Source organism: Gnatocerus cornutus, chromosome 3, assembly GCF_029298725.1.
Source record: "Gnatocerus cornutus isolate USDA-ARS CGAHR chromosome 3, icGnaCorn1.1, whole genome shotgun sequence".
NCBI lineage: Eukaryota > Metazoa > Arthropoda > Insecta > Coleoptera > Tenebrionidae > Gnatocerus > Gnatocerus cornutus.
Window position 1 is genome coordinate 20,718,874 of NC_142235.1, and position 19,815 is coordinate 20,738,688.

Below are 19,815 nucleotides of genomic sequence, written 5' to 3' on the forward strand. Positions count from 1 at the left end.
TTGACTAATTAAATTAAAAAAAAAAAATTTAAAAGCAATTTTATTTTTATATTAACATACAGAAATTCAATCAACATTGTGGTTCTTGAAATTTCCCAAGAACCCTAAAACAATAATCTTTTTTTCAGTTTTTCGAGTCTGAAGCTTTCATTCGCTTTCAACTTATTCAATACGTCGAATCTTTCTTGGTGCTGCTCCAACTTGTTTTTTCACAGCTCTACAAAAAGGCCTGTCACTCTCAAGGTTGTGGGTTCGTCGCTTATTATTTTTAGTTGAAATCTCCTATTATCTCCTGAACTATCAAACCGATTGTGATAAAATTTTCCACACGTATAGATGGTGAATGTCTCTTATTGATTCCAGTTAAAAAGTGAGATTTTGTTTAATACTCTGGTAAGATTTATCGCTTTTATTTACACACTCACCGGAGATTTCATCAGTAAGCGACGAACCTAATTAAAGTGAGGTAATTTTTAGACAGATTTATATTTTTTAACATACAGAAATTATAGTTAACTTGATAGATAAATAATCCAATTAATCACACTGTGCAGTTTAGTTTTAGTAAGGTTATATGTCATACGTCATGTGTATAATATGTTGCCTACACCACTTAAAGTTACCGAAATCTTCCAAATACAAGCCGCCTTTTTGATTTTGAGACACCCAATTTTATTCTTTTTTTGTCTTAATTTTACGGTATTTAAAAAAATATATTTCTTCGTTCCTAATCGACATCGAGCTTCTTAAAATTCCCATGGAACCCCAAAATTTCGTCATTCTCAAGCTTCTCCGGCCTTAAGCTCTCATCCACAGTAAATTTGTCCATTTCATCAAACCGGCTCTGGTACTGCTTCAGCTTCATTTTAGAAATCTCTGCAAGCAACAAATCAACATCCAAACTTAACACGCGAAGAATTACCGAAGAGCTCCTCCACGGACTTCTCATCACCACCGTAGTCCCTCGGGAGACACTCTTTGGGCAGTTCCTTTAAAATACTCGTGTCTTGACACACTTTCACCTAAAAGTAGGTAAAAGAGTTCAATGGTGGAAGAAGACAGTGCTGCCAACTTACTCTGTTAAATAGTTTGGGTTTGATCACTCCTTTAAGAATTGTTAAGAAGGTTTCAATGTACCCAGGACTGTTGACCATGTAAAACTGCTTCATCGGAAACGAAAGGATTTTCTCGTAACTAGCAAACAATTTCACGAGAACCGGAGGAGTGAACTTCGACAAGAAGTTAAAGTTAGCACCCTCGAGATCCATGATGATGACTTCACCAAACATGATGTCCTCTTTCAATCTCACTTCTTGCAGCGCTGTAACTTGAGCGATGACGTAATAGGGATCGATGTTCGGCACCATACTCTTATCCAGAGCCTTGAACACCCAAATCCTGTACATCTCCTTGGTTAAAGTGGGCATCGGCACCCAACACACCACTTTCTCCAACTTCTTCATGACTTCACATCTGGGATTCACATGGTTGTAAATCTCCGGGATCTTGAATCTGAGGGTGTAGTACATGTCGATTCTTTGTTTGGCTTTCTCAACACTGCACTTGTTGAGGGTGAGGAAGTTCTGCAGAGTCTTGTCGTCTTTAAGAAAGAATGTTACCTCTTGGATGGGGCGATTTTGGACTTACCGAGAATCTCAGGAAGGTGGTGTTGAGTCTTCATCCAGTTCTTAAGAGTAGTGACGTCCTCCAGGAGGGATGGTACAGTTCGGTGGTAGGTTTGGGCCACCAAAGAGAGCATGTCTTCGGGGAGTTTAATCCACGGCGTTGTCATTTTGAGGATCGGCTTGGGACTGATTGAGATTCGGCTTCGAAAATTGACCTCGATTTATTAGTTATCTGATCGCAGTTTCCTCATGGTCTGCTTTGGCATTTTTTTATTAATTATAATTATCTAATCAAGTCAGCTATGATAAAAACAACGTTTTATTAACAAAATAGTTAATTAATATCACTTTGTTAAAAGTATCCTTGAAAATGAACCATTTCGCATCTTCTTCTTATGCGTTTGACGGAAATCTGCGTAAGAAAACCGCCAAGGTAATCGAGTTTGAAGGAAGGAAATAATCCAAGACAACCTCTAAAACAGTGGAAAATTATCGAAAATTAATATTCGTACCTAATTTTCATAATCTTGAAAGTGCATGGTCAGGTGTTGCTAATTTGTTAAAGTTTAGAGGTTAGATAAAGGACGAAATTGTAATAAAAAACTAAAAAACAATCGTAAAAAAATGTTTGTTGCTAAACCTAAATAACAATTGACTGTTAAATACCAACGTACTTGATATTGTTAATTATTTTAAAAATGCAAGTCTAAAATGACCATTATAACCGTGTTAAGTACAATACTTTATCTACGTCAACTGTTTTACAATTCATATTTACCACAGTTGTCACGAAATTTATTAATATCTGATGTCAAATGTCTATTAGAACATTTTTAACATCATGTAGCTATCTTTCTTTTAGAAAATTTTTACAAAATTTGAAGTTAGTTTTTTTCGAAAAAAATTAGTTTTTTAAATCTAATTCGGTCAATATCTCGCTTAATTTACGGTGCGATCTGAAACTAGTTGTGCTCATTTTACGCAGAATTTCACAAAGAAATCAAAACTGTGCGAATTTTTAACGTACGTCCACAAATAAAAAAATTAGAAGCGATTAAAGTTCAGATAGTAATTTTTCAGTTCTAAAATGTTTAACGCCTCATATCTCCGCAATTAAGACAGATTTAATGTTGCAGGCTTTGGCATCGTTTTCCTCGTTTTTTTTGCTTAGAATCCGCTCTCAAGAATTTAAAATTTAATGTCCAATTCTTTTGAAATAAAAAAAACGATTAATGAACGCCAAAAAAAATTTTGTTTTTTTGACCACCACTCGGAAATCACTCGACCTACCAAACTGAGATTTCGCCAGTTGATTGAAATAATCGTTGAAATAGACATCAAGGTCTCAAACAGAAGCAGTTCGTTTAATAGATTCCTGCGAGTCTATTAATAAATGTGGGTTCGTCGCTTATTTTTTAGTTGAAATCTCCGATTATCTACTAAACTAACACATCGATTTAGATGCAATTTTGCGTAGGTATTGATAGACGATGTTTCTTCTTGATTTTAATGAAAAAATTAGATTTGTGTGCCACTTTAGTCAAAATTCGTCGCTTTGATTTAGTCACTTGCCGGTGATTTCATCAGAAAGCGACGCACCTTGACTAATTAAATCAAAGAATTTTTCAAGGTCCATTTTATTTTTATATTAACACACAAAAATTCAATCAACATTGAGTTTCTTGAAATTTCCATAGAACCCCAGAATGTCATCATTTTCTAGTTTCTCAGGTCTAAAACTTTCATTCACCTTCAATTTATCCAAGACGTCGAATCTTTCTTGGTGCTGCTCCAACTTCTTTTTCCACAGCTCTATAAAAAAAAGTCAGTCAGTTATCAGGGTTCGTCGCTTAATATTTTAGTTGAAATCTCCGAATATCTCCTGAACTATCAGACCGATTTCGATAAAATTTTGCATAGATATAGACAGACAATGGTTTTACTTGATTTCAGTTAAAAAGTGCGAATTGTGTAAAGATTCGTCGCTTTTATGCAGTCACTCACCGGAGATTTCAACAGAAGCGACGAACCTTGACTAGATAATTATTATGTTGGTAGCTCCGTTATTAATTACTGACAGAGCTACCAACAGACTTTTGATTTAGTAGCTACCAGAAAGTTCCTCCAGAGATGGTCCATCACCGCCGTAGTCTCTCGGAATGACCTCTTTCTCCAAATTCTTTGCCAAAAGTGAAGTATCTTCAGAAACTTGTACCTAAGAAGTTTAGTTTGAAGACGTAGAAAAAATGTTGTATTACCTACCCTGTCAAAAATCTTTGGTTTCATCATAGCCTTCATCACCATCAACACGGTGTTAAGTTGAGGACTATTATTAATAATCAAGACTTTTTTCATCGGAATTGAAAAGACGCTCTGCAAGAAGTGTTAACTTCCTTTTAGTGGTTTACCCATACTTACTTTGAAAATGACGTATATTTTTGACAGAACGGTTGGTGTTAACTTGGAGTAGTAACCAAAAGAAAAACCTTCCAAATCGTAAACAACAACGTCTCCATACATAACATCTTCCTTCAGGCGCACTTCTTGCAAATTCAACGCAAGACCAATAACTTTCTGAGGGGTCAACTTCTCGGCTTGTTCTTTCAATTTCAACTTTGAATAAATCACCCTGTACATCTCCTTCGTAACTTTTGGAAACGGAACAAAGTAAAAAATCTCATACATCTCCTCCATCCTTCCACTCTTCGGATTAACATGTTCGTACATATCCGGAATCCGACTCCTGAGCGTATAATACATATCAACGCTTCTTTTCGTTTTCTCAACACTACACTTATTCAAAATTAAAAAGTTTTGCAGCGACTTATCGTCCAGAAGCTCCGGAAGATGCGGTTGGGTCTTCATCCAACTTTTCAGTTGCTCCACATCTTCATCTAGAGACTCTTTCGTTCGGTTGTACGTCTCCAAAACCACAGAGAGAAAAGCTTCCGGAAATTCAAACAACTGCGACATCCCGGAGTCTGAAATTTGAACTAAACAAACGAAAGTCGGCGGCTCCGGAGCCAACTATATTTGCAATCATCCGTGAGAAATCTTATCTGCCATGACTAACTTCAGCGAAGTTCAAATCGTGCTCACGTTTTTTAAGTGTACAGGGCTTCTATAAAAGAATGTAGTGGGCTCTGGAAAACAAAAGAGAATTTAAACGTTTGAAATTTCCATAAAACCCCAAAACGGTCATCTTTTTCCAGTTTTTCGGATCTCAAACTTCCATTCCCTTTCAACTTATTCAAAGGGTCGAATCTTTCTTGGTGTTGCTCCAACTTTTTGTTCCACCAGCTCTATAAAAAAATCCCAATGTTAAGGGTTCGTCGCTTATTTTTTTTTAGTTGAAATCTCCGATTATCTCCAAAACTATTAGACCGATTTTGATAAAATTTTGCACACGTATAGATGGCGAATGTTCCTTTTTGAATCCAGTTAAAAAATGAGCTTGGTTTCATTTACTGGTAAAATTTGTCGCTTTTATTTACTCACTCACCGGAGAATTCATCAGTAAGCGACGAACCTTAATTAAATTGAAGCAATTTTCAAAGACAGTTTTATATTTTTATCTTAACATACAGAATTTAGAAATTACTAATTAACCAATTAATTAAAATAATTTAATTGATCACACTGTACAGTTTAGTTTTAGTAAAGTTACGTTTTTTTCAAACGTTATGTGTATAATATGTTGTCTACAACACGTAAAATTACTGTAATCTTCCAAATACAAACCGCTTCTTTTTTTTTGAGACACCCAATTTTATTTTTTTTGGCTTAATTTTGTTTCACTCTAAATTTTACGGTATTTAAAAAAACAATTTCATCGTTTCTAATCGACATCCAGCTTCTTAAAATTCCCATGAAACCCCAAAATTTCGTCAATTTCAAGCTTTTCCGGCCTCAATATTGTAGGTGGGCTTCAATTGTTTTTTATAGGCGAGTTGACTACTCCTTTATAAAGATCCTGTAGATTCCAATTATTTTATTTTTAAAAAATTCTGTATCTAGTGTGTTGTATATTTTTATTAACAAAATTTTATAACTTTTTTACTACTTTATGTTAAAACAGTAGTAGGCCGTGCATGCGTCATAAACGTATGTCGACTTCTTACCCGAAAACCGTGTAATCTCTGTAATATTTTCTTTTGATTCGTTTAAACTAAAGCGTTGGTGTTAGCTTCGACATGATTTTTTTTCGCAGCCAACTACGAAATTTAATGATATTTGTGACCATGGTGGCTTGATAAATATTTAAATCTAGAAACGTCAATGATATGAAAAAATAACAAAGTGGCCAAAGAGTCATTCAGTCATCAAATGTCGCTCTTTCAATTTCCAGAAAACTGCCTCTCAGTGGTTCTTCAGACGTACCACAGATCAAAGGAGTCTCTGAACGAGGATGTGGAACAATTGAAAGCTTGGATGAAGACGCAACCGCACCTTCCGGAGCTTCTAGGTCTGTTTCGTACCAACAAACAGTCAAATAATCTTCGATTTTAGATGTTAAGTCTCTGGAAAACTTCTTAATTTTGAATAAGTGTAGTGTTGAAAAGGCCAAGAAAAGTGTTGATATGTACTACACGCTGAGGAGTCGTATTCCTGAGTTCTACGAAGATGTTAATCCAAGAAGTGGAAGTGTGAAGGAGTTCCTTAACATTATTTATTATCTTCCGTTTCCAAGAGTCACGAAGGAGATGTACAGAGTCCTTTATTCCAAGTTGAGATTGGAAAAAGAAGTCGGGAAATTAACACCTCGAGATGTTATGGTTCTTGCGTTCAACCTGCAAGAAGTCCGTCTGAAGGAAGATGTGATGTGTGGGGACGTCTTGGTTTATGACCTGGAAAGTTTGCCTTTTGGATATTACGCCAAGTGTACACCAGCAATCTTATCAAAAATTCATCTCATTTTTAAAGTACGTAGATAAAAAAAAGAGTCAATTTGAGTTAACACTTCTTGTAGAAAGTCTTCTCGATTCCGATAAAAAAAGTTTTACTTATCAACAGTAGTCCGCATCTTAACACAATCTTGATGGTGTTAAAGACCATGGTAAAACCAAAGATTTTTGATAGAGTAATGCACAATACTTTTTCTATCGCTTTTCTCAAACGCACATTTTAGATACGAGTTTGTGAAAATACGTCTATTTTGAACGAAGTGTTAGAAAAAGAGATAATTCCGAAAGACTATGGCGGCGATGGACCATCTCTGGAGGAGCTGTCTGGTACTAAATCGAAAGTCTGTTGGTAGCTCTGTCTGTAATTGATAATAGAGTTACCAACATGATAATTATCAAGTCAAGGTTCGTCGTTACTGTTGAAATCTCCGGTGAGTGACTGCATAAAAGCGACGAATCTTTACACAATTCTCACTTTTGAACTGAAATCAAGAAAAACCATTATCTGTCTATACCTATGCAAAATTTTATCCAAATCGGTCTGATAGTTTAGAAGATATTCGGAGATTTCAACTAAAAAAAATAAGCGACGAACCCACAACCCTGAGAGTGACTGACTTTTCTTGTAGAGCTGTGGAAAAAGAAGTTGGAGCAACACCAAGAAAGATTCGACGTCTTGGATAAGTTGAGGGTGAATGAAAGTTTAAGACCTGAAAAACTGGAAAATGATGACGTTTTGGGGTTCTATGGAAATTTCAAGAAGCTCAATGTCGATTAAATTGGAGTATGTTAATATAAAAATAAAACTGCCCTTGAAAATTACTACTTTTATTTAAAAAGTCAAGGTTCGTCGCTACTGTTGAAATCTCCGGTGAGTGACTGCATAAAAGCGACGAATCTTTACACAATTCTCAGTTTTTAACTAAAATCAAGAAAAACCATTGTCTGTCTATACCTATGCAAAATTGTATCCAAATCGGTCTGATAGTTCCGGAGATAATCGGAGACTTCAACTAAAAAAATAAGCGACGAACCCACACTGAGAATCACATCAAAATTTATAGAATTTTCTCGCGAAGACGATATCGCCACATCACAGGTAAACCTCAGACGTCGCTCGTCAGCTTCTGTTTGTAAAACTTCTTGTACTTCAACTCGTCAACTGCTTTTTCCGCCGCCTAGAAAAAAAAAATTGGTAACAAATAAATGAAGAAAATTACAAGTAAAGACGCACATTCCTGACACTCTCATTCGAGTCGTACATCAACGCCTCCAAAGTCTCCCTCAGCGCCTCATTCCAAACACTCTCCATCTCGTTCGTGGTCAAATACTTCCCCAAATACAAGAGAAAAACGCACGTCCGTTCTTGCGTCAACGCATTATTGCACCTCAACAACTCAACAAAGTTAACCCGCTTGTCTTCCTCCCCACCCAAAATAATCTTCTCGATCAACTCCGCGTTCTCTGGAAAGTGTCTTAAGACGTGCGTTAAAATCGCCAACAGATCTGTGGAAATCTGCTTACTTTTACAACACAACAACGCTCGAAGAATATTGAAGACATTCAACACCGCCAGCGAGTCGCAGAGTTGAACCAAAAACTCCTTATCTAAGTAGACTAGATGCGTGATCAACATGTAGATGTGTTCTAATGACTGGAAATCTTCGTCTGTTAGATCAGTGGGGTCTTTGAGGACCTCCGGAACTGGAGTGTTGGCAGGGGAAGGTGTCCACCCGTCTTTCTTAACCGTCATGATCTGTTTCGACGAGTACACCAAGTTCGGGATTAGTTTAACACCCACGTAGACCTTCCTCATCTGTTCTTTCACCTCTTTGCCAACACCTCTAAGAACCAGAGGTAACGACAACAACTGAGCGACGTACGTTAAGACTTTCGGGCCCGTGTTACTGTTGCGCAGAGGCGACACGATTATATTGGTCAAGTACTGTTGAGTCAAAGAGGTGAGGTCTCCACAGATCACCTCCTCCATGGATTTCTGGAGGAAGACAATCCACTCTTCTGTTTCAATGGGAGTGTTTTCTTCGGTGAAACCCGCTCTGTCGTTGCTTCGAACCGAGGAGGAATTCTCCAAGGAGAGTTTACCAATCGACTCGGTTATCGACACGTTGTTGTTCTTGGTGTCTTGAGATTCGGTTCTTGTGGTGTTGATGTTCTGCGGAGTTGTCCGGTGCGACGTGCCTCTGCGAAGAGCGAAGGTAAAAGAAGTAGTTTCGTTGCGACCTCACCGTGACAAATGCTCCTTCCGCTGCTCCTCCTTCGCGTGCAAAGTCCCTTCAGACGCCGCACTAGTGAGTGGCATATTTCCCTCTTCGCACACCAAGATGTGCCCTTTGACGAAGTCGTGCTCCAGGATATCAACCCAACTTATTCTTTTCCCCGGGTCCTTCTGAAGAAGTCCCTTCAGGAACCCGATGCAGCTCTCGGAGACGAACGTCGGCCACTGGATCTGCTCGTGGCGGATCAAGCGGATCAAGTGAAGAATCGAAGCGGTGCAGAATGGGGGCGCGCCCACCAATAGCTCGTACATGATGCACCCCAAAGACCACAGATCTGCTTTGTAGTCGTAGGGCTGCTCTTCGACCAACTCAGGGGCCATGTAAAGTGGAGTTCCTTTGATGGAGGTTAGGACGTGGGTGCCGGTGCTCATGTTGCGGGCGAAGCCGAAGTCGCACAACTTAGCGCGGTTCTGGGAGTCGATGAGGATGTTCTGCGGCTTCAGGTCTCTGGAGGAGTGAAAAAATGACAATGGGGGCTTCGTGGGGTTTGACTTTACCTGTGTAAAACGCGGTGGGAGTGCAAGTAGTACAGGGCGGACAAGAGGTCCCAGATTATGGGCCCCGCGCGCTTTTCCGACAAATATCCTTCTTTGCCTAAGAGGGTGTTGAGCTCTTTCTGGGCGAATTCCGTCACCACGACGATCTGGGAAAAGAAGACGAAATGAAGAACTGCGGAGTGTTCAATAGAACTAACCTAACCTCACTTGTCGTCTCGAAGGAGTCCAACATTTCGATTATATTGGGGTGGTGCAGATTCCGCTGGATTTCACACTCTCGCCGGAGGCCTATGATCTCTTTGTTTGACCTCCTCGCCTGGAAAGTTTACTGGTGGAGTGAGAAAGGGGGCTGTGGGTGAAACTCACTTTGCAGATGACTTTCAAAGCGACGAACGACGAGTCGGAAATGACTTTGGCTTTGTAGACTCTGCCGAAGGATCCTTCGCCCAGTAGCTTGATGACTTCGTATTTGTCCATTTCATTTTTTGAATTGGAGATTTGTTTATGTTTCGCTGACTTTGACATGTTGATGACGGCTGGTGGGACAGTAGCGCCAAGTCAAAAGTTCAATTATCCCCAGATTCTAACCTAACAAATGTCACTCTTACTTTTTACGCAGGGGTGTGTTCATAAAATGAGACGTCTGTTGGAGCGTGTGACGTCAGAGTGATGTGATTAACACTCTGATGAGATTCGCCAGAGTGTTGTTGCGTTTATGAACGGTTTCCGTGATTATTTAAATGTTCGACAAATAGATCCATCACCTACATACAAAACGCAATTTTCGCAAAAATTCATAACTAAAACTATGCCAAACTTCTCAAATCGATATCTCGGTTAGTTTTTAGAGTAAATTTGAGTTATTATACATCAGTGTACGCAGAATTTTACGCAGATTCCAAATCTGGGATTTAAATTCAAATCCAACAACAAATAACTGAGTTATGGCCGATCAAAGTTTAGGAAAGTTGATTTTCATTTTTCCTCATTTTTCCTAATTTTTAAAGTTAAATATCTCGGAAACTATTTGAGATATTGAAATGCGGTTTGCGCCATTGTTTTTCTCGGCTCATTTTACGTTAGAAAATGTTATCAAAAATCCAAAATTCGATAGTCGATTTTTCGCGAAAAAAAATTACGACTCAATCGATGAAAAATTTTCAATTTTTCGTTTTTCGATCGCCATTCGTGAACTATTTGCCCGACCGATCTGAGATTTGCCCACTCGATAGATCTCGAGCTTCTCTTTCGATCGATATATAATTCAATAATATTAAACGCAGTTTTCGCTTCAAAACAGCATCTTGACAATGACCCTAAAATCACCCTCTGAAAATCTAATTCGATCGATATCTCGGTTATTTGTTAAGGAAATTTGAGCTACATAGGCTCTTTTAACGCAGAATTTCGCGCAGAATCCAAAAATATCTTTATTTTGCTCGTACGTCAACAAATAACTAAGTTAGAGGAGTTTGAAATTTTGAGTTGTCGCCAGATGGCCAAATTTTTGAAGGTTCCAAACAATTCATGCTCGATATCTCGGAAACTATTCCAGATATTGGAATGCGGTTTGCGGCATCGTTTTTCTCGCGATTTTTTACATAAGAAATAGTTTTTAGATTTTCCAATAGTCGAAAGTTGCAAATTTTCGCAAAAATTCATGACTAAAACTATGGCCAAATTTCTCATACCCATATCTCGCTTATTTTTGAGAGTAAACTTGAGTTATTATACATCAGTATACGCAGAATTTTCTGCAGATTCCAAATCTGGGACTTAAATTCAGATCCGTCAACAAATAACGCAGTTATGGCCGATCAAAGTTTCGGAAAGTTGATTTTCATTTTTTCTCACTTTTCGTAATTTTCAAAGTTAAATATCTCGGAAACTATTAGAGATATTGAGATGCGGTTTGCGCCATCGTTTTTCTCGGCTCATTTTACGTTAGAAAAAGTGCTCAAAAGCCCAAAATTCGATAGTCGATTTTGCGCGAAAAAAAATTGCGACTCAAACGATGAAAATTTTTATTTTTTTTTATTTTTGGGCATAACTCCTAAACCGTTTGTTTGATCGATCTCAAATTGAGCCAGTAGATAGATTTCGGGCTTCTCTTTCGAATGATATATAATACAATGGTATTAAACGTCGTTTTTACATTAAAAATAGTGATTGAAAATCACCCCAAAATGACCACTTCCAAACAGTTTTTGGTCAATGCTTTCTTTATTTCGTAGGTAAACTCAATAAATTTTGACTCATTTTACGCAGAATCTCACGCTGAATCCAAATCTGGAATTTAAATTCAGATCCGACAACAAATAACTGAGTTATGGCCGTTTGAATTTTTGGGTTGTCGCCAGATGGCCAAATTTTTGAAGGTTCCAAACAATTCATGCTCGATATCTCGAAAACCATTTCAGATATTGGAATGCGGTTTGCGGCATCGTTTTTCTCGCGATTTTTTACATAAGAAATAGTTTTTAGATTTTCCAATAGTCGAAATTTGCAAATTTTCGCGAAAATTCATGACTAAAACTATGGCCAAACTTCTCATATCGATATCTCGCTTGTTTTTTAGAGTAAATTTGAATTATTATACATCAGTGAACGCAGAATTTTACGCAGATTTCAAATCTGGGATTTAAATTCAGATCCGACAACAAATAACCGAGTTATGGCCGATCAAAGTTTCGGATAGTTGATTTTCATTTTTTCTCATTTTTCCCAATTTTCAAAGTTAAATATCTCGGAAACTATTAGAGATATTGAGATGCGGTTTGCGCCATCGTTTTTCTCGGCTCATTTTACGTTAGAAAAAGTGCTTAAAAGCCCAAAATTCGATAGTCGATTTTTCGCGAAAAAAAATTGCGACTCAAACGATGAAAATTTTTCATTTTTTTTAATTTTTGGCCATAACTCGCAAACTATTTGTCCTATAGATCTCAAATTTGGCCAGTAGATAGATTTTGAGCTCCTCTTTCGACTGATGTATAATTCAATGCTATTAAACGTCATTTTCATTTTGAAAACTTTGATTGAAAATCACCCTAAAATGATGTTTTCAAAACAGTTTTTGGCCAATACCTCGTTTATTTATTAAGCAAACTCAACAAATTTGGTCTCATTTTACGCAGAATTTCACGCTGAATCCAAAAATATAATAATTTTTTAAAATTTGTCGATAAATAACCGAATTATGGCCGTTTGAAATTTTGGGTCGTCGCCAGATGGCCAAATTTTTGAAGGTTCCAAACAATTCATGCTCTATATTTCGAAAACTATTTCAGATATTGGAATGCGGTTTGCGGCATCGATTTTCTCGCGATTTTTTACATAAGAAATAGTTTTTAGAGTTTCCAATAGTCGAAAGTTGCAAATTTTCGCAAAAATTCATGACTAAAACTATGGCCAAATTTCTCATATCGATATCTCGCTTGTTTTTGAGAGTAAACTTGAGTTATTATACACCAGTGAACGCAGAATTTTACGCAGATTTCAAATCTGAGATTTAAATTCAAATCCAACAACAAATAACAGAGTTATGACCGATCAAAGTTTCGGAAAGTTCATTTTCATTTTTCCTCATTTTTCGTAATTTTTAAAGTTAAATATCTCGGAAACTATTAGAGATATTGAGATGCGGTTTGCGCCATTGTTTTTCTCGGCTCATTTTACGTTAGAAAATGTTCTCAAAAGCCCAAAATTTAGTAGTCGATTTTTTGCGAAAAAAAATTCCGACTCAATCGATGAAAATTTTTCAATTTTTTTAATATTGGCCATAACTCGCAAACTATTTGTCCTATAGATCTCAAATTTGGCCAGTAGATAGATTTTGAGCTCCTCTTTCGACTGATATATAATTCAATGCTATTAAACGTCATTTTCATTTTGAAAACTTTGATTGAAAATCACCCTAAAATGACGTCTTCAAAACAGTTTTTGGCCAATGCCTCGTTTATTTGTTAAGAAAACTCAACAAATTTGGGTCTCATTTTAAGCAGAATATCACGCTGAATTCAAAAACATAAAAATTTTCAATTTTCGTCAACAAATAACTGAGTTATGGTCGTTTGAATTTTTGGGTTGTCGCCAGAAGGCCAAATTTTTCAAGGTTCTAGACAATTCGTGCTCGATATCTCGGAAACTATTTCAGATATTGAGATGCGGTTTGCGCCATCGTTTTTCTCGCGATTTTTTACATAAGAAAAAGTTCTTTGATTTTTCTACAGTCGAAATTTGCAAATTTTCGCAAAAATTCATGACTAAAATTATGCCAAATTTCTGATATCGATATCCCATTTATTTTTTAGAGTAAGCTTAAGTTATTATACATCAGTATACGCAGAATTTTCTGCAGATTCCAAATCTGGGACTTAAATTCAGATCCGTCAACAAATAACGCAGTTATGGCCGATCAAAGTTTCGGAAAGTTGATTTTCATTTTTTCTCACTTTTCGTAATTTTTAAAGTTAAATATCTCGGAAACTATTAGAGATATTGAGATGCGGTTTGCGCCATTGTTTTTCTCGGCTCATTTTACGTTAGGAATTGTTATCAAAAGCCCAAAATTCGATAGTCGATTTTTCGCGAAAAAAAAATCCGACTCAATCGATGAAAAATTTTCAATTTTTCGTTTTTCGATCACCACTCGTAAACTATTTACCCGATCGATCTGAGATTTGGCCACTCGATAGATCTCGAGCTTCTCTTTCAATCGATATATAATTCAATAATATTAAACGCAGTTTTCGCTTCAAAACAGCGCCTTGAAAATGACCCTAAAATCACCCTCTGAAACTCTAATTCGGTCGATATCTCGGTTATTTGTTAAGGAAATTTGAGCTACATGGGCTCTTTTAACGCAGAATTTTGCGCTGAATCCAAAAATATCCTCACTTTTCTCGTACGTCAACAAATAATTGAGTTAGAGGAGTTTGAAATTTTGGGTTGTCGCCAGAAGGCCAAAATTTTGGACGTTCGAAAACGGTTTTGCTCGATATCTCCAGAATAATGACACATATCAAACAACGCTTTTCGGAATCGTTTTTCTCGCAATTTTTTACCTTAGAAATTGATTTCAGATAGTTCGAATTCAAAATTTTCATTTTTTCAATATATCGCTTATTTATGAAGCAATATTAAAGTTAAATCAGCCATAACTCAGTTATTGGTTGTCGTATCTAAATTCAAAGCCCAGATTTGGAATGTGCTTAAAATTCTGCGTAAAATGAGCCCAAATAATCCAAATTCGCTCCAAAAACAAGCGAGATATCGGCCACAGAACTTCGGCATAGTTTTAGTCTAAGATTGTAGAGAACTGGGAAAATGAGTACCAAGCTAAATAAATATTTATTTCGTGTCAAACTTTAAAGTAGTAGTACCATCCGTACCATTTTAACCAATTCTTCTCTTTCTAGCCTCTAGCATCGTTTGTGGTACCGATTTGAGATCATAAGCCCATCAAATCTTTGCCATTAAGTCTATAAAAGCAGTACTCCAATTCATTCCCAAAGTACCCTCCAAATTCTGAAGCTTTGTAGTTCCATGGGAAGGTATGATGGTAGTTGTGCCACCCTTGAAGTTAAAAAAAACTCCATTGTACCAACAGCCCAAAAGTACCATAGTCGTACCTGTACCCCCAAAAATGGGCTATACTGTTTATTGACGTAAAAGACGTAATGAATCACCACTGGAAACCTTAAAATTGAGGCTGTAATGAACGCTCCTCGTTCCAGAAGTACCACGGTACCATGATGAGTACGACGAAACAACAAATTGTAGAAAGAAGGTAGTAAGTAGTACCTAAAAAAAAGTGTACATTTGTTTGGTACCATTTGCATCCTCACTTGTATTGGTAGTACCCGATGGTTTGGAAGAGGCCCAACAAGAACCTCAATGGTTCTTCACTTTGTACGACCGATGGGACCACAATCTATGGGCTCCTGAAGTGACCACAACCAAGAGAAGAACTACAAAAGTGGTGCCGATGGTACTGGTGGTACTTACACCAAACAAAAGACTGCCATGCTGTCTTCAAAGTCACTAGATAGTGAAGGAAATGCAAAAAAGTGCCGAAATGTAAAATTTCAAATCGAAGGTTGCCATGTGAGAGTGAATCGCTCATAAGAATTCAAACCTCTGTCATTAATATGGAAGTGGGGTAAAACAAAGTAGGCGAAAACAAAAGTTGTCACGGTTAGTATTGTTAGTACCGCTCGATATATTATACAGAGTGATCAAATTAATACAAGTTGCGTGCCGAAAACTGCTACTTCTAGTCTTGCTACATAAACACTAGTTTAACACCAGGTTGTTCAGATAACTGTAGAACGACAACGCAGTCTTGAAAATCTAACCAAACGAAAATCACCAAAGGTACGAATGAGTGGTACTCACCTGCGTGAACGTCTTCAGATTGATGTAAACGAGCCCAAATCCATTGAAAACGATCCGTTTTTGGGCTCTGGCGATGATTATCGTGATCGCGTTCTTAATCTCAAGGTCGTCGGTTTGGTACCACTGCGAGTTGTACGCGGCATTGCCAACCTCCTCCGACTACAAGAACAGTGGTGGTCAAAATTTTTCGCGCGAGATTAGAACTACAGCGTCGGAAACTAATTCGGCGTTGAAGCAATACATGCCAGTTTCTATAATCTCCATGATTGAGTGGTTGATGCATTTGATTTTGTTCCAGAGTTTGAAGCCTCTGCAAGAACCAAAGAAGACAAAGAAGGAGGAAGGGACTTACCTCTGCGAGACCACGAAGAGTTGCAGGCAGAAGATGCCAACAGAGAAGAGAAACTGGTTGATGAAGATCCCGTTGTTGAACTCGTTGACGTCGTTGCAGTACTCGAAGAGGAAGTTCTGGTGGTCTACCAGCTCCTTCAGGTTCTTCTTGAAGTCTTCCTGGTTCTGCTCGATCTTCCACTCTTCGATTTTGTGTGTTAGGAGTTTGAACTGGATGATCACCGGCACGCTGATGGCGCAGAAGAGCCCGGCAGATCCGTAGATGCTGACGACGATGCAAGGCGCCAAGGGCCAAAAGGCGAAGTGGATGTAGTAGTACCAACCTTCTGGAACGTACACAGTGACTGGTAAATCCCCCCCTGTTAAATAGGGCTGCATGTAGAAACTGAAGACCACGAAGGACGTCAACACCATGAAGACATTCACGAAGCGAGAAGTCTTCATCAGGAGACCTTCGTACCGCTCTTGAAGTTCCGGGCCGAAATTTTGCATCTCGAGGAAGTTAGACCTCTGGCTTAGAATCCTCGAAAGAAGTTTCTTGTAGCGGAACAACACGTACTGGTTGAAAAAAATGTGGAGGTAGATGAAGGTGGATTGAAGGCACTCCACCACCATGTTGATATCGTTGGCACGAAAACCCACCAAGATGCCGATGGTGGCCAAGACGATGATCGCAGAGACAATGCTGCAGTTCATCCAAAACAAGAAAACTAAGAAAGGGGTGACTTTAACATCGGGATGAACGCCACCAGCCCGGAAAAACTTCAAGACGTAGAAAGTCGGGTCGGTTTGCCGCCCCCTGGAACAACAGAGAGACTTAAGTGGACTCTTGAGGGACACTTACATCTCGACTCTCGGAGTGGTAAAGTCAAATTTTAGGTTCTTTGCGGTATTTAAGCCTCGGACACCCTCAATTATATTAATTACTACAATTTCGCTTGGGGTTGGTTGTGTAAGTGATCAATATGCACCCTCAAAGACGTGTCTTGCGGTGGTGAGGGTGTAATTACGGTTGGATTTTCTTGTGGCCTCCTTATGTTAGTTGTTTGGTTATAAATAGAGTTTTTAAGTGGTGGATGATTAGGGGGTGGCAGCGAAGGGATGGATATTGATCGGAGGGATGAAAAGTGACACGTTGGAATGAAATGTGAAAAATTAATTGGTAATTAGTTACTACTTACATTGATCCAATTGTAATAGTAAAGAGTTTTTGCTTGGCCTTGGAAACAAAAATTTTTAAAATTGGAGTTTTTTGCTCTACAATTTTGAAATTTGGTGGAATTATAACTTGCTCTAAAAGAGTAATTTCTCTAAATTTCATAGTTGTAACACTTCTACACTTTTACTTTTTTTCAAAATGGAAATTTTCTAAATAAATTTTCGTGACCTCTCAAACTTCTAAAATCGATATCTCGATTATTTTTAGACCAAACTTGCGTTATTCAGTCTCATTTAACGCAGAATTTCACGCGAATTTTAAAACAGGCCTCAAAATCCCCGTACGGCAACAAGTAACCGAGTTATGATCGTTTCAAGTAATTTTTTGCATTTTTTACATAAGAATCCGGTCTCTTGTGTATTATTGGTTGCCTAACCAATTATTTTCAATAACTTTTCTTTGCGTTTCTGCTTCATTGTTGCACAATTCTCTCAATTTACCGCAAACTTTTTCTCTATTGAAGGTCTCCGCCCAACATTCCCATTCTCATCGTTACCACCAACGATGTACGACCTATTCCAGCACTCTCCAGACATCATCTCCTCCATTTCCCAGTCGTACCAACGCACCGAAACCTCGCTAAATGAAGACATCGCCACACTAAAACAGTGGATGACCACCCAGCATCACCTCCCAGAAGTCTTAGGCAAGTCTCCACTTCCTCCCTCCGTCACTATAACATCTCTTTCAGATGACAAGAGCCTCCAGAACTTCCTAATTCTCAACAAATGCAGCGTCGAGAAAGCCAAAGAAAGAATCGACATGTACTACAGTCTGAGGAGTCGCCTCCCGGAGATGTACGAGAAGATCAACCCAAAGAAGTTAACTGAGGTGATGAAGACGGTGTGCTGGGTGCCGTTGCCTAAACTCACGAAGGACAACCATCGCGTGTTGTTCTTCAAGTTGAACCGGGGAGACGTGGGGGAGTTGGAGCCGCGCGACGTCTTGTCCGTCGCGAGTTGCATCCAAGAGGTGCGACTTAAAGAAGACGTGATGTTCGGGGACGTCTTCGTCTACGACATGCAAGGGTTGACTTTGGGGTACCTGGTGAAGTTGACTCCTTCCTTCATAGCCAAAGTCTTCGCGATTTACATGGTAAGCGCACGTCGAAAGAAGCTGTTTCAATGTCGTTTCAGAAAGTCTTCTCCATTCCCATGAAAGGGTTCTTCGTCATCAACAGCTCGAGCTACGTGACGACGCTGTTGGCCATCATTAAGACCATCATGAAGCCCAAACTCTTCAGTCGGGTGAGTTAAACGAAGTTGAGGAACAAATCTCCAGGAAGTGACTTGCAGATTCATGTCTGTGAAGACGCCAGCATTCTTCACGAGCGGTTTCCGAAGGAGATGCTGCCTAGGGACTATGGAGGCGAAGAACTCTCCACCGGAGAGCTTCAAGAGCTGCTCCAGGTGAAGTTCCAGCAGTACCAAACTCGGTTTGATCAACTCGAAGAGTTGAAAGTTGATGAGAAGTTAAGACCGGAAAAACTCGATAATGACGAGGTGTTGGGTTTCCATGGTAATTTCAAGAAGTTGAATGTTGATTAGATTTCAAGGATTTATTAGTGATGTTGCTCAATAAAGAAAGGAAAATAATTGTTATTTGCATTGGAAGGAAAAATCAAGGTTGGCTTGGTGTGTGACGTAGGCAACCAACCTTGCAGTGGCTGGAACGTGATCAACGCGACACTTTCTAACCTCAGAATGTTTCCTGCCACTTTTAATCTGAACGTATGTCGGCTACTTGTCCGAAAATCGTCACATTTCTGAATTATTGAGATTTGATTGGCCGAAACTCGTGCGATGGTGTTAGCTACGACATGCAAACGTCTCTCAAAGCCAATTGCGAATTACGATATATAAACAACGCCACCGTGTATATTATCTAAATTAACGCGTTTATTTTTTACCTCAAAATGTTTCCTGTCAGTTTAAACTTGAACGTATGTTGGCTTCTTGTGCGAAAATCGTCACATTTCTGAATTACTGAGATTTGATTGGTCGAAACTCGTGCGATGGTGTTAGCTACGACATGCAAACGTCTCTCAAAGCCAATTGCGAATTACGATATATAAACAACGCCACCGTGTATATTATCTAAATTAACGCGTTTATTTTTTACCTCAAAATGTTTCCTGTCAGTTTAAACTTGAACGTATGTTGGCTTCTTGTGCGAAAATCGTCACATTTCTGAATTACTGAGATTTGATTGGTCGAAACTCGTGCGATGCTAATAACTACGACATACAAACGCCTCTCAAAGCCAACTGCGAATCACAATAAACAACGCCACCGTGGATATTATCCAAATTAACGCGTTCATTTTTAACCTCAAAATGTTTCCTGTCAGTTTAAATCTGAACGTATGTCGTTTTTTTTTTGGAAAATCGTCAGATTTCTGAATTATTGAGATTTGATTGGTCGAAACTCGTGCGATGTTGTTAGCTACTACATATCAATGCCTCTCAAACCCAACTGCAAATCACGATATATAAACAACTCCACCCTGTATATTATCTAAATCCAC

General features: G+C 38.4%; 6 protein-coding genes across 9 annotated transcripts; 2 read left to right on the forward strand and 4 right to left on the reverse strand.

Annotated features, from left to right (window-relative positions):
* The first annotated feature begins 283 nt into the window (after window positions 1-283).
* Window positions 284-7,351, forward strand: LOC148178020 (retinol-binding protein pinta-like). 3 transcript variants are annotated; one of them, XM_088032350.1, is made up of 6 exons: window positions 284-370; window positions 5,974-6,090; window positions 6,135-6,547; window positions 6,595-6,705; window positions 6,754-6,856; window positions 7,159-7,351. In XM_088032350.1, the coding sequence occupies exons 2-6, from the start codon at window positions 6,057-6,059 to the stop codon at window positions 7,305-7,307; spliced, it is 810 nt and encodes a 269-aa protein (XP_087888476.1). In that variant the 5' UTR covers window positions 284-370; window positions 5,974-6,056; the 3' UTR covers window positions 7,308-7,351. The 3 variants fall into 3 exon arrangements, with proteins under 3 accessions (XP_087888476.1, XP_087888475.1, XP_087888474.1); XM_088032349.1 differs by having other exon boundaries at window positions 289-393; XM_088032348.1 differs by lacking the exon at window positions 284-370 and having other exon boundaries at window positions 5,494-6,090.
* On the reverse strand, window positions 387-2,121 carry LOC148178021 (retinol-binding protein pinta-like). The gene is made up of 4 exons (XM_088032347.1): window positions 1,648-2,121; window positions 1,077-1,600; window positions 923-1,022; window positions 387-876 (listed from the first exon to the last, which is right to left on the reverse strand). Exons 1-4 carry the CDS (start codon window positions 1,790-1,792, stop codon window positions 728-730), a joined length of 918 nt encoding a protein of 305 aa, XP_087888473.1. The 5' UTR covers window positions 1,793-2,121; the 3' UTR covers window positions 387-727.
* Window positions 3,289-4,818, reverse strand: LOC148178022 (retinol-binding protein pinta-like). The gene is made up of 4 exons (XM_088033438.1): window positions 4,044-4,818; window positions 3,888-3,998; window positions 3,738-3,840; window positions 3,289-3,437 (listed from the first exon to the last, which is right to left on the reverse strand). The coding sequence occupies exons 1-4, from the start codon at window positions 4,596-4,598 to the stop codon at window positions 3,289-3,291; spliced, it is 918 nt and encodes a 305-aa protein (XP_087889564.1). The 5' UTR covers window positions 4,599-4,818.
* fu (STKc_STK36 domain-containing protein fused) lies at window positions 7,342-9,952 on the reverse strand. 2 transcript variants are annotated; one of them, XM_088032345.1, is made up of 6 exons: window positions 9,690-9,951; window positions 9,526-9,639; window positions 9,324-9,469; window positions 8,776-9,273; window positions 7,764-8,730; window positions 7,342-7,707 (listed from the first exon to the last, which is right to left on the reverse strand). In XM_088032345.1, the coding sequence occupies exons 1-6, from the start codon at window positions 9,846-9,848 to the stop codon at window positions 7,636-7,638; spliced, it is 1,956 nt and encodes a 651-aa protein (XP_087888471.1). In that variant the 5' UTR covers window positions 9,849-9,951; the 3' UTR covers window positions 7,342-7,635. The 2 variants fall into 2 exon arrangements, with proteins under 2 accessions (XP_087888471.1, XP_087888472.1); XM_088032346.1 differs by lacking the exon at window positions 7,342-7,707 and having other exon boundaries at window positions 7,877-8,004; window positions 8,054-8,730; window positions 9,690-9,952.
* A 5,499-nt stretch (window positions 9,953-15,451) lies between these two features.
* Window positions 15,452-17,391, reverse strand: LOC148178024 (odorant receptor 85b-like). The gene is made up of 8 exons (XM_088033439.1): window positions 17,332-17,391; window positions 17,252-17,289; window positions 17,042-17,091; window positions 16,915-16,996; window positions 16,072-16,869; window positions 15,927-16,029; window positions 15,720-15,878; window positions 15,452-15,674 (listed from the first exon to the last, which is right to left on the reverse strand). The coding sequence occupies exons 1-8, from the start codon at window positions 17,389-17,391 to the stop codon at window positions 15,618-15,620; spliced, it is 1,347 nt and encodes a 448-aa protein (XP_087889565.1). The 3' UTR covers window positions 15,452-15,617.
* Window positions 17,392-17,702: 311 nt separating this feature from the next.
* LOC148178025 (alpha-tocopherol transfer protein-like) lies at window positions 17,703-18,884 on the forward strand. The gene is made up of 4 exons (XM_088032610.1): window positions 17,703-17,935; window positions 17,981-18,384; window positions 18,426-18,536; window positions 18,585-18,884. Exons 1-4 carry the CDS (start codon window positions 17,794-17,796, stop codon window positions 18,834-18,836), a joined length of 909 nt encoding a protein of 302 aa, XP_087888736.1. The 5' UTR covers window positions 17,703-17,793; the 3' UTR covers window positions 18,837-18,884.
* The last annotated feature ends 931 nt before the right edge of the window (window positions 18,885-19,815 follow it).

Coding starts and splice junctions, on each gene's coding strand:
- LOC148178021 (XM_088032347.1), bottom strand. CDS start 1,792: ATGACAACGCCGTGGATTAAACTCCCCGAAGACATGCTCTCTTTGGTG. Junction 1,601..1,647: donor CCACCTTCCTGAGATTCTCG/GTAAGTCCAAAA, acceptor TCTTTCTTAAAG/ACGACAAGACTCTGCAGAAC. Junction 1,023..1,076: donor AACCCAAACTATTTAACAGA/GTAAGTTGGCAG, acceptor ACCTACTTTTAG/GTGAAAGTGTGTCAAGACAC.
- LOC148178022 (XM_088033438.1), bottom strand. CDS start 4,598: ATGTCGCAGTTGTTTGAATTTCCGGAAGCTTTTCTCTCTGTGGTTTTG. Junction 3,999..4,043: donor AAATATACGTCATTTTCAAA/GTAAGTATGGGT, acceptor CACTTCTTGCAG/AGCGTCTTTTCAATTCCGAT. Junction 3,841..3,887: donor AACCAAAGATTTTTGACAGG/GTAGGTAATACA, acceptor TAAACTTCTTAG/GTACAAGTTTCTGAAGATAC.
- LOC148178020 (XM_088032348.1), top strand. CDS start 5,952: ATGTCGCTCTTTCAATTTCCAGAAAACTGCCTCTCAGTGGTTCTTCAG. Junction 6,091..6,134: donor GCACCTTCCGGAGCTTCTAG/GTCTGTTTCGTA, acceptor CTTCGATTTTAG/ATGTTAAGTCTCTGGAAAAC. Junction 6,706..6,753: donor AACCAAAGATTTTTGATAGA/GTAATGCACAAT, acceptor CGCACATTTTAG/ATACGAGTTTGTGAAAATAC.
- fu (XM_088032345.1), bottom strand. CDS start 9,848: ATGTCAAAGTCAGCGAAACATAAACAAATCTCCAATTCAAAAAATGAA. Junction 9,640..9,689: donor CTTTGAAAGTCATCTGCAAA/GTGAGTTTCACC, acceptor TAAACTTTCCAG/GCGAGGAGGTCAAACAAAGA. Junction 7,708..7,763: donor CGAATGAGAGTGTCAGGAAT/GTGCGTCTTTAC, acceptor TTTTTTTTCTAG/GCGGCGGAAAAAGCAGTTGA.
- LOC148178024 (XM_088033439.1), bottom strand. CDS start 17,391: ATGAAATTTAGAGAAATTACTCTTTTAGAGCAAGTTATAATTCCACCA. Junction 17,290..17,331: donor TTCCACCAAATTTCAAAATT/GTAGAGCAAAAA, acceptor TTTGTTTCCAAG/GCCAAGCAAAAACTCTTTAC. Junction 16,870..16,914: donor ACCACTCCGAGAGTCGAGAT/GTAAGTGTCCCT, acceptor CTGTTGTTCCAG/GGGGCGGCAAACCGACCCGA.
- LOC148178025 (XM_088032610.1), top strand. CDS start 17,794: ATGTACGACCTATTCCAGCACTCTCCAGACATCATCTCCTCCATTTCC. Junction 18,385..18,425: donor AAGTCTTCGCGATTTACATG/GTAAGCGCACGT, acceptor ATGTCGTTTCAG/AAAGTCTTCTCCATTCCCAT. Junction 18,537..18,584: donor AGCCCAAACTCTTCAGTCGG/GTGAGTTAAACG, acceptor AGTGACTTGCAG/ATTCATGTCTGTGAAGACGC.